We start from the raw sequence: 12,582 nt of genomic DNA on the forward strand, positions 1-12,582 counted from the left end.
CATATTTTGTTCACCCATAGTATCTTCAAAACAACCTCAAAGGATCATTTGACAAGGACAATTACTTGCAAAGCACACAATCACATTGTTGAATAATGTTCTCTATCTCAACACCAATTCAACAGGTTAATAATGTAGTTACCCAGATTTTTATAATAATTAACAAAAATCAGTACCAACCTGAATGGCTAGGGCAAAACGGTCCATATCAACAGTATCCCTTGCTGACATAAAGGCTTTTGTGAATTGACTCAAGGCAGAAACAGCAAATTCTTCATCACGAATATCAAGAATGAAAACCTTTTCCTCTGAAGGAAAAAAAATGTGAAAAAAAGCTCAACATTATAATGCTAACACTTTTAATGTAAAATGAATACCAATTTGATGATTACCTTTCTGATGAACGCTACGGGGTAAACGAGCCGCATCTATGGCTCCAATCTCCCCAAAGCACTCCCCACACGCAATTCGCACACGAGAATCTGTATCCCGGCATCCCATGATGAGACTTTCTATCAACTGAAAAATAAAACTTCATTTGAAACTATAAACCATTTATTACAGCAAACACTTTCCACAGGGCAGTATTCCAATTCATGGCCCACCATTTTAAATCCTTGACCAAAATATTCAGAAGTCTTTTATCAGGGATTTTTTTCAGTATCAGTAAAACTGAGGTTTGATTAGCTATAGAGCAAGAATTGATCAGCAAAGATAAATGGCTACATTAACCATAGTATCAATTACTTTCATCATTTTCAATTAATTAAAAACTATATCTGTATGCCACAGGTTACTCGCACCAAAAGACAATTTTGCAGTGGGGGAGAACAACCGATCACCCCATTGAAAAAGTTGTGAATAACTTTTAATCAAATACAATTACCGTCTCATTTTCTATTAAATAAGTACAAGCCTCAATTATTCTCCACTGCAGTTATTTTACATAATCATCTTTATCATCCTCAACAAATCTAGGGAATTTGAGACTGTAATGTGATGCGTGTAATCCCAACATCATAATTGGCACAGAATCTTGGCTTAACGATAGCATTAAATTGGCCGAAATTTTTCTGTCAAATTACAACGTCTATCAAAGGGATTGAGGTGGGAGGGGCCAAGGAGTATTTATTTGTGTTTGTAGCAACATAATGAGCTTTTTAGATTGGCAACAAAGTAACTGTGAGATGATGTGTGTCAGGATACGTGAAGCAGAAAGTAGCAAATGGTTAAAAATAATTGCTCTGTATAAAAGTCCAAGCAAAGGTATGCACTCGTAGGAGATCCTTGCTGACTATTGTTCTGAAAACCCCCAAGATTATATCATCATAGCTGGGGATTTAAACCTTCCAGAAATAGGGTGGGGGGGCAAAACAGTGGGAGGCGGGTAGACATAAGACCTGATATATCGTCTCATTAACGGCGAAGGGTTTACTCAGGTAGTAAAAAAGCCCACTAGGGGAGAAAATATCCTCGACATTTTTCTAGTTAGACCTCCAAACTCTATCATTAGTATGGATGTCTTTCTGGGAATAAGTGATCACGCAGCAGTGTGTGTTCAAATGGACTGGTATAGATCAACAAAAGGAGGTATGGGGGATGAAAAGAAAATATGGCAATATACCCGGGCAGATAGGGAAGGGTTTCAGGAATTTATAAGGGACAAGTTTCCTGGATGGGCAGGTAGTGAAGCGACTATGGAGAAAATATGGGAAACGTTCAAAGAAATAATTCTTGTAGGGCAAATGAAGTATACAAGGTTGACCCGGGAACAACTGAATATTTAAAAAACAAAGTATGCTCCCATCAAAATTGTGAAACAGAACACAGATCCAGAGTACTACAACAAAACCATAAAAAAACTCAAGAGAGTGGTAAGAAAGGCACACAGATTAAAGAATGAAAGTAAAGAAATGTCACACCATTACAGGACCTTGGTCCGGAATCTAAATAGGGAAAAGAAGAAGGCAAAGGAAAAATTTCTTATAAATGCAATTTCAAAAGACAATGCAAAGAAATTTTATAGATACATGAGAACGAGGAAAGATAACTAGGAACGCGTGAATATATTAAAAACTAAGGAAAATGGCATTGTAACAGACACTATAGAAATAGCAAATATGTTCAACTCCTGCTTTATGGTTTTTTTTCTGGAAATAGAAAACGAAAAGGAAAATAAGGCTTGCCTAAATAGCTCAGAAACGAAAGAGAACTTTATAGCACCAAAGAGCTCACTGCCCTGGACAAACAGTATTATCGTGGTGGATATTTTGTGGAAAAAAATAAGGACAATAAGGAAAAATAAGTCAGTAGGACCAGATAATATATCAATTGACATTCTAAAACTGGGTGATACCGCAAAAGCTTTGTACCTGAGTCAAAGTTCAAATTAACTTTAAATAATGATGCCTGGCCCAATGATTGGAAAAAAGCAAATATGACACCTATTTTCAAGAAAGAGGATAAAACAATAGCCAACAATTATAGAACAGTAAGCATAACCTCAGTTGTTTGCAAAATAATGGAAAAAAGAATCGCTGACTACATTCGGGAATGGTGGACAAGAGATAGATGGCTATTCAAACACCAACATGGGTTTAGAGTGGGATACTCATGTGAATAGCAGCTTTTGGGATTCAGCCAATATATCGGCGATGCAATAGATGAAGGAAAGGATGTTGATGCAGTAATCATTGATTTTTCGGCAGCTTTCGACCGAATGCCTCACGATAAATTATTGATAAAGTAGGATTCGTTACCATTGGACTTGAGGGTAAAACAATGGATAAAAAATTTTCTTAGAAGCAGAACTCTAAAAGTAAAATTGGGGGATACATTTTCAAATGAGGCGAGCGTTTTAGCAGGAGTTCCACAAGGCAGTGTTCTAGGGCCATTAATCTTCCTAATTTACGTAAACAATCTACCAAACAATTTACATTCCCAAATAAGACTCTTTGCTGATGACTGCAATATATACAGACGGATAGAGCATGTAAATGACCGCATAATACTACAAAATGACATCAATCGCCTTGGTGACTGGGTTACAAATAATTATATGAGCATTAATATAAGTAAGAGTAAGCATATACATTTTTCAAATAAAAAGAATGCAGAAAAGAAAATTTACACCCTCTTTGGAGAAAGAATCAGATGTACCAGTCAATGCAAATATTTAGACATTTACTTAACTAGGGATCTTGGGTGGGGAGTATAAGTAGATAATTTGACACGAAAGGCATTTAAAGTATTGCATTGGGTAATGAGAAATTTTAAAGGAAGTAGTGTAGCCACAAAATAAAAAGCATATAAGGTACTGGTTATCCCTATCCTAGAATACTCGTCCATAGTATGAGATCCATATGAGGTAGGACATATCAAAAGATAGAAAATGTTCATGGAAAGGCAGCAAGATATGTACTCAGAAGGCACAAAAGAACAGATAGAGTCACAGAAATGTTAGATGTACTGAAATGGGAGAGTTTGAAAAACAGAAGGAAAAGGAGAAGGTTAGGCGCGATGTATAGAATTCTTAAAAAGGATGAAGCATGGGAAGATTTATGGCAAGGGATAGAAAAGCCTAACTTTAAGGGAAAAAAATGACCATAGTTTCAAAATAAAAATAAGAACGCAAAAACAAATAAGAAAAAATACTCTTTTTTAAATAGAACTATTATTGATTGGAACCAGCAACCTGGAGGTTTGTTTGAGCCCTTTACATCCAATTTTAGAAGTTTTAGGTATAAATGTAAAGCAGCCACTGGGTGATAAACTTCATTGTAGTTCAATGCAACAATTTCAGAGCGTAAAAATCATTCGCCTTGACTGGGACGAAAGGCGAATGATTTTTACGCTCTGAAATTGTTGCATTGAAAAGCACATTAGCGGATGACTCCGTTAAAAGTTACTGTTGCGGCATCTCCCGCAGTTTCTTTGGAATTCATTGTAGTTAATAAAATATTGTTTGTACGTGATGTGGACAGCATTTTGTATGTGATGTGGAAGTGTCATTATATGTAACAATATTTTGCCTCTCATCTGTTTTTATAATGCGAGTATGTATGTATTTTTCGTTGTAAGAGTGATCATTGACCAAGCTTGACCGTTGCCACCAGGAAAATCGCCTAATTGCAACGTAACTCTTAAATAATAATAAAAATATTTAAGAAAGGTTTTCAGTCAGCGGGATCCTTGGAAATGCTCCTTGGTATGTAGTGCAAAGGTTGAGTCAGGCGTAAAATATGAAGTTGTTTTTCTATGGTGTGTAGGGTTGGGTGGAGCGGCGGATTTTATTTGGTAGGAGCTTTTTTGGGTAACCACGTTTGTGAAGTTCATTGTGTGATCATTGACCAAGCTTGACTGTTTCCACAAGGAAAATTGCCTAATTGCAACTTAATTCTTGAATAATAATCTTCTAAAGGCAGAGCCTTGTCGTTGCATCCATTGGTCTCTCTCTATTGCCATTCTTTTCAGCTCATTGTACGTTGTTACCCTCATAATACTTTTTATATCATCTATAACTTTCTTTCTGGGCCTTCCTCTTCCTTTTTTTATTATTGCTGTTTTATCCCATTACATTTTCCAGGAAGTTATTTCTGAGAACATTTCCACCAAAGTTAATTTTCCTTTCCTCCATCTCTTTTATTAGATTCCTTTCCTCTTAAATTTCTCTCAATACTTTTTTGTTGCTTTTCTTGTCCGTCCATCTTGTTCTTGTTATTCTTCTCCAAATCCATATTTCCATTGTGTCCAACAGAGCCTTTTCCCTTTTTCCCGATGTCCAAGGTTTGCATCCATATAAAAATGTACTCCAAATAAACGTTTTTACAAAGGATTTTCTGATTTCTAATTTCATGCGTTTGTTTCCTAAAAGATTCTCTTTATTTTCATGTGTCTCCTTTGCCATGGCTATCCTTTTCACTGCAGAGGTGCATCTGTTGTCTCTTGTAATTATACTCCCAATGTAGCAGAACTCTTCTACTTGGCTTATCATTGATTCCCCAATCATTAAATTTACATGGGGTTCTGTCCTGTTTCTAGAAACTATCATAGCTTGGGTTTTCTTCATATTTATTTTCAGTATCCATTTTTTTAAAGCTTAGGACAGAGTTTGGAGCATTCTATTCATACTTTTGGCTGATTCTGCCAGGATCACAATAAAATTTGCAAATCTAATACCTTTCGGGAAATCTAATACCAAAGTACACCTTTCTTCCATTTATCTTTATATCATTTGTTTTCCCCTTCATTGTCTCTATAGCCTCTTAGAGATATTTGTCAAATAGATATGGCGAAAGTAAACATCCTTGTCATACTCCTTTTCTAATCTTTGCTTCTTTCTCACATCCCTTCACTTTTATTAAAGTGCTTTGGTTCTGGTAGAGTTGAAATATAAGCTTCCTAGCTTTGTAGTCTATTCCTCTTCTCCCCATGGTTTCAAACATAAGTTTCCAATCTACAGTGCTGAAGGCTTTTTTTCAAATCAATGAAGGTAAGGACAACTTTCCCGTTCATTTCTAGCCTTCTCTCTAGGATCAAGCACAGTGCCAGTATAGCGTAACTCGTTCCTTCCCAAAGCCAAATTGATCTTCTCCAACATTTTACTCCACTTCTTTTTGATTCTGTTCCCTATTGTACATAAAAGAACCTTGGAAGCATTTGACAAAATAGCAATTGTTCTGTAGTTCATGCATTCAATTGCTTTCCCTGCTTTTGGTAACATAGTAGTTTTGATTTTAACAAAGTCTTCGGGTATCTCCCCATTTTCATAACATTCATAAACTATTTTAAAGTCTTTCTTTCAGTTGATTTCCAAGATTTTTAATATCTCAGCTGGTAAGTTATCCACACTCGTTTTTCCAGCACTTAGGTTTTGTAGGGCAAGCTAAAATTCCTTCTATGTGATTGGGGGCCCACTTTTTGGTCCTGTTTTTCTCTACTTTCAATATTATTTTCTCTCAAAGCTATTTCTTCACCATGCTATACCTCCTTCATGTATTCTTTCCATCCTTCACACACTTCTTCTTATCCACTAACAACCATCCCTCTTTATTATTAATCACTGTGGACCTTATTCTCGGTTGATAACGTAGAGCTTTGATTTTCCGATAGGTTACATCTTGTTTTTCTGCTTGAATATGTTCTTCTATTTCCTTCACCCATAGTTTGGTCCACCTCTCCTTTTTTTCTCTTAATTTGTCGCTTATCTTATTCTTTACTCTCCTCTATTCTCCCATATACTTCTTTGCTCTTTGATTATTTCTCTTCTCAATTAGGTTTAAAATTTCTTCTGTCATCCAAGGTTGCCGAGCTTCAAGTTTCTTCCTACCCAGGACTTTAACCACCACTTCTACTCTTCCCTGTTTCATTTCATTCCACTTTACTCTTTCTTCCCATTTCTCGGCTATTTGACTTCTCTTCAAACTTCCTCCTTTCTCCTCATACTATAAGTAGACTATTAAAATTTCTGGAAAAGCAGAGTTTTTCCTGAATAAAATGCTCACTTGGCGGTTCCAGTTAGCAACTCTTTGGTGCATGATGTTGAATTCTGTGCTATGTGTTAGGTCAAAGGAAATCAATCACATCTACATCATAGCAGATAACCTCATAATATGTTACCTGGGTAAAAATATGGTGAGAAATCAAAGGGAAACTGTTACTTACGTCTGTTATAATAGTATCTTCATTTCCAAAATTCAAAACAAAATCTTTCAATTCACTCTGATGCTCTTTCACATATTGTCTCAATTTCTTCAACCCACTTACTTTCACATCGACATGATCATGAGTGATATACTTGAGTAGCAGTGCCAAACTTCCTCTGAAATCCTTGGGCCTAAAATTGCAGCTTTATTACAGAACAGTTCATATGATATAATCACCAAAATCAATAGTAATTACAAGGAAATGAAACTCACCAGAAACTATCAATATGATTTTGAATTATATTATAAACATCACTCATTTCTTTGTGGTTAGGTACAAAATATAGGTCATGAAGATACGGACCCAAAATGTCCTCATTTTGAACAACCATGTATCTGAAAATGGCAACTATCTTTTCGGGAAATTTATGCATGAGTGGTAGCAATGAAATGAAAATTTGTGACAGCATATTTCCCAGTGAAATCAGCTCCACACTGTAAAAATATTTATGAATTACAGAGAGTAAATTATACATTAAAACAGCATTTAATGGATGAGTCTCACTTATGAACAAAGGCCTCCCAAGCAATGCAAGTAAGATATGGAAAATGTCCATCAGTAATCCTTAAACAGGTTTTCAGTGTAGTCAACAATTTAAGTTTAATGGAAGTCAATCGGCGTGGCCCCATTAGCTTGATCAACTCAGGCAGGCAAGTCAAAGCTTTCTGCTTTATGCTCTGACATGAGGATGATGATCGAAGGAGGGAATCTACGAAAAGTAGTATGCCCAAAATTCTTGGCTGAAGGAAGTCGGCCTAGAAATGAAAAATACATAAAACTTAATATTTGAAAATAACTCATTTCTCCAAGCACAAAATATCTAAAAAAAAAGATTACGTAGGAAAAAGTCTATAGAATATTTAGCAATTGTGACTGCAGTCAAATCATTATAAGTTAGGTAGTTTTGGTGATTTGAGAAAGTTTCCTCTCTTAACTAGATTTTATATACTTCCAAACTAAAACATGGGAAAACATTTTACCAGTATTTCATAAAAATTAATAGTGTCCCAACAGGCCCTAGATATGAATTTCACAGTACCTAATAACATACTCTTTAACCAAAATCATACATCCATAGCTGCACTTCTCAAGTAGAAAAAGCACAGGTTTGTCTTTTGTCTATACAGAAAACCCCTACATCGGACAATAATTATGTTCTTTGAAGACAACAAGCAACCATTAGCCTGTGACCATTGACCTGTGAAAGAATCACGTCTTTTGAAATCATACTATTAGAAAAGAGAATGAAATGGTGAATATACGAGGCGCGTCCGAAAAGAACCCAACCCGCGTTTTTTTAAACTATTTGTTTAATTGTGAGGGTGTTGTGCACTACGAATTTGCTCCAAGAGGTCAGACGATCAACAAAGAATATTACGTTCAAGTTCTGAATAGATTGCGTGATGTCATGAGAAGAAAATGACCACGTCTCTGGTCAAGCGGTGACTGGCTTTTTCACCACGATAACGTACCAGCGTATCCATCAAACGTTGTGCAGCAATTTTTGGCAAAACACAAGATTGTACAGCGTAACCAGCCTCCGTATAGTCCCGACATAGCTCCCTGTGACTTTTGGATGTTCCCAAACTTGAAATGACACTCTAAGGAAAGCGGTTCCAGACGATTCAGAGTAATGTGATGCATGAGCTGAAGGCCATTCCAAAATCTGCATTCAAGGACAGCTTTAAGATGTGGAAGCACCGCTGGGAGCATGTGGTTCAATCAAATGGGGATTGATTCGAAGGATGCCATGGCCCGGATGACGAAGATTAGCACCAATGCGGAGATATGAACGCAGGTCGGATAGCCTTTAGACATTTGGTTGTTTCAGCAATATATTTTAAAGACAGGCCATTATTTACCTGACTGAAAATAATTCAATATTTCTAATTACATAAATAAGATAAACTTTTATCTGCTCATTAAATGGATGTTGTATTTGAGTACCTCAGTATTTTTGTTGGAAATTTTCAGCCTAGTTGGTTGTCCATAGACATTAATTGATATGATGATATAGATTGGTGGATACTGTGACAATCCAAACTCTTAGCTATCATTTCTGGTAGACAGATAATTAGGTTCTATTTTTCCCTTTTTAAGCAACAGGGTTTTCAGCTCTATTAGCTAGCAGTGATTTTTAATCTTAAAGCCATCTATACAATAATAAAAACAAACTTACCACAGATTCTGTGTTGATCCCACAATGCAATGAACTTTTGTCTTTCATAAATTCCACAAGACCACACATAACCTTTTTTGGTTTAAAATGGAGGTCCAAAATTAGCAGATTTTGCACTGACTGTTGGAAAGAAGGTAATTATGGTATAATGTAGTAAACCAAATCATATCAATTGAAATATCATAGAGAAGGGTACCTTTATACAGTAGTCTGAGAACACAGCTAACTTTCAATTGTTTTTCCCAAAAATTAGGCAATGAAAATACAAACAATGCTCGTCTCCTTTTCTTATATGTCCACCTAAGTTGGACATATAAGAAAAGGAGACAAACATGTATATATAATACATGAATTTGTGTTTAATTTAAGTTTTCACATAAACACACGTGTAGAATGTATATACATAGATAATATCTGTATATAAATGAAAAAATATACACACATATACCTTCGCATTTTTTAAATTGGGAACTTATTAAAAAAGGGGTGCTGAATTACTCCAAACAAACTACAGGAATGGTAAATATGAAAAGAATAAGGAAACCGTAGGTCACATTCGAGATAATTAGAAAGAAAGACAAAGATTACGATGTGGATCAGGTTAGCTTAGGTTTACTCAGGCTTGCTCAATAGTGAAATAGAAAGGGCATTCAGGAAACTGAAATCAAATAAGGGTGTGGGGATAGACAACATTGCCACGTAACTACTTAAAGGGTTTGGTTTGAAATTGATTAGTCTCTCCTCTTAAAAAACTTCAAACCATGCTCTAGCTCTGCTAGAGGGAAGAATACTCTATAAGCCTTCTGTAAAATTGCATATGCCTCAGCTGAGGATGTTTTCAGGTGAATTATAATTTTTGAGACAGTGTTTTGGGTTACCTCCTCCATAATTGCCACATGTGAACTAGCCAAGTGTCAGCTTCTAACAGCTGCCACTGATGCAATACAGCAGACAAATCTCTGAAACTTGTATCACATACACAGTATACATTAAGCTATCAATAGAACAAAAATTAAATGTATTTACAATAAATGACCCTATTTCCCGGCCCATAAGACACACCCTTTTTAGTTCAAAATGGGCACTAAGATCAGCCTGCATCTTAGCTGGCTGGAATACACAGGTATAACTTCGACCTATTAGCTCAAGCCGATTTTCCGGAAAAATGCTTCCTATTAAGTATTTTTTCCAGCATCAGACATAGAAATGGCTGCCATTATTACTAAATTTGTTAATATCACTCCTTTGAATCAGTAGTAAGCAATAGAGTTTTAATAATTGGTTGAAAGTACTTCCTAAAATAATCGCAAATAAATTGTAAATGTACACAATACAGCAAGCTTGTTTCATCTCACATGTGATGTTGCCGCAAAACCTAATACACATTGAGCTCATGGGGATATTGCCCCTCTGCTATAACATTTATAGGCACATTGGATCTCTCCAAATAAACTAGGAGTCTACAGCTATTCAACCTTAATAATTATGAGGGTGTCATTAAAGCATAATAAAATGGTTGCTTTTAACAACAATGTCAATAATATCAAAATAACAACAAAAACTAGAGTTCACATAAAAAGCTAAATGATAATAACCTCATGGGATCTTAGGAGATGAGATTATCATGCAGTATTTCCTTTAAACTTGAATTCAACAATTACGCTTCAGAACGTGGAAACAGGGCAGCTGAAAGGCATCTAGGCCCAGTGATGATGAATTTATAGGATTCTGCTGAAGAACGAACATTGATATACGAGGGTAGGCTGAAAACTAATGCACACATGCTGGTAGACCACAAACAAAATGACCTTCAGAAGCACTCCTGGTGGCATGTGGAAGTAATATTCCCCCTCAACATTCATGTGCAGGTTTGAGGTCGTTTCATTCATCCAGTGTATTTCAAGAAGTGGTAATGTGTAGACATGTTCTAGTGCTATGTCAACGCAAGTTAAACAGCGTGCTGTAATCGAATTTTTAACTGCTGAATAAGTGACTCCTCCTGAGATTCACTATCGTTTAAAGGCTGTTTATGGTAAAGATGCTATTCATAGGTCTACTGTAAATCGATGGGTAGGAAAATTTCGTGGTTGCAAGCCTGGAAAAGCCATAACTGTCAATGAAACATGCAACAGATGTCCACTCACTGCCACAGACGATAAACATCGCAGACTCATTGAAGATTTGATTCAAAATGACTGGCAAATCACTCAAAAGCGTATTGCAAACCATATTGGAATATGCAAGGAAGAAGTTTGTCGTGTTAAAGGCAGCCGGGTGCCAATAATCTTGCAACATGACAATGCTTGTCCAGACACCTCGCCCACTACTGAAGAGACTGTGAAACCTGAAATTTGAACAGATTCCACACCCTCCTAATTCCCCCGATCTTGCACCTTACAATTGTTTTTCCTCAACTCAAGGGTAATTATTACACCTCAGATGATGACAAGGTGAAGGCAGCTGTCACATCCCAGATTTGAGAAGAGTTTTTCAGTGATGGAATGAAAAAACTTGTTACACGTTGGGAGAAATGTGTTAGCCTTAATGGTGACTATGCTGAAAATTAAATATATGATTTTGAAACATAAGAATTATACTTGAATGTACTTTTTGCTTGATCTTGCTATTTGTTTTTGCTTGTGGTCTGTAAGCATGTGTGCGTTGCTTATCAGCCTACCCTCAAACATGTAGCCACTAATTTATTTATGTAACAATTCAATTTTGCTTGTATTAAGTGTTAAATCCAAAATAATTTAATCTTTTAAGTCTGATTCAAGTATTATTCGTAAATTCTGACCTGAAAAATTAGGATGTGTCAGATGCGCTGCTGCATGAAGGCTAGTTTTATCATTTTCTGGGTGGACATTGTGAAGGGGAAAGGCTATGTGGATATGAAGAGAACAGAAACAAAATAGGAAACTTTCGAGGAGCTGTTAGGACCTGCCTCGCAGACAACAAATGATGATGATCATTATTACTTTTATTGAACAGCACTCATAACAGTCACTTGGCGTTAGTATTGAGCTGTTTAGATTTAACAATGGTAGAACATGTACTTTGCAATCTGTACGTAATAAAATCTTCAACACTAACCTCAGAATATGCCTCCCTAATCATAGGTAAATTGAGGGAACCAACTTCTCCGATGAATTTAATGCATTCTTGGAATGTCCCATAATCTTCATTTAAGTAGAGATAGGGATATATAAACTGAAAAAATAGGAACAAGTAGAGTAAGAATGGTGAAACAACTTAGAAACTAAAAACCAACATAAATGACACAACAGAGGCATGCATTAGAGTTAATGCTTTGATCTAAATGCACAAGAAATGTTTCATGGAAAGTTAAAGATAAAAATTTGGATTGAATTAAACTCACTCACAACTAAAGAAAAATACTGCATTAAAAGAATCGTATTTGAGAGTATACATACCCTAAACTGCTTGGTCAGGAGCTGATTATTGTTTATCATCAGAAAGAATGATATTTCAGATATAATGGAAACCTTCTTACTTTTTGATATCCAAGGAATGAGGGGAGGTAATATATGCTCTATGTTCCCATGCAAAAGGTCATACGCATTTCCTAATCCAAACAGGCATGCTACCTTTCTGATTACAGATGAAAACCGAAAATTCTTTTTTGACATTGAGACCACTGTTACGCAAGATATGACCTGAAAGTAATACACGTAACT

The 12,582-nt window shown here is 35.9% G+C and overlaps 1 protein-coding gene across 1 annotated transcript in view; it reads right to left on the bottom strand.

Moving 5' to 3' along the window:
- mei-41 (meiotic 41) overlaps positions 1–12,582 on the bottom strand; it is a 78,751-nt gene that overhangs the window by 47,295 nt on the left and 18,874 nt on the right. Inside the window, exons 12-19 of the mRNA XM_071597238.1 lie at positions 12,319–12,561; positions 11,978–12,094; positions 8,885–9,004; positions 7,210–7,460; positions 6,918–7,139; positions 6,664–6,835; positions 393–519; positions 181–308 (exon numbers count right to left, since the gene is read on the bottom strand). Of these exons, the coding sequence (XP_071453339.1) occupies positions 181–308; positions 393–519; positions 6,664–6,835; positions 6,918–7,139; positions 7,210–7,460; positions 8,885–9,004; positions 11,978–12,094; positions 12,319–12,561 (1,380 nt within the window). The remainder of the gene's footprint in view (positions 1–180; positions 309–392; positions 520–6,663; positions 6,836–6,917; positions 7,140–7,209; positions 7,461–8,884; positions 9,005–11,977; positions 12,095–12,318; positions 12,562–12,582) is intronic.

The sequence above is a fragment of the Hetaerina americana genome, unplaced genomic scaffold, assembly GCF_022747635.1.
Source record: "Hetaerina americana unplaced genomic scaffold, ioHetAmer1.1.p SCAF_82, whole genome shotgun sequence".
Taxonomy (NCBI): domain Eukaryota; kingdom Metazoa; phylum Arthropoda; class Insecta; order Odonata; family Calopterygidae; genus Hetaerina; species Hetaerina americana.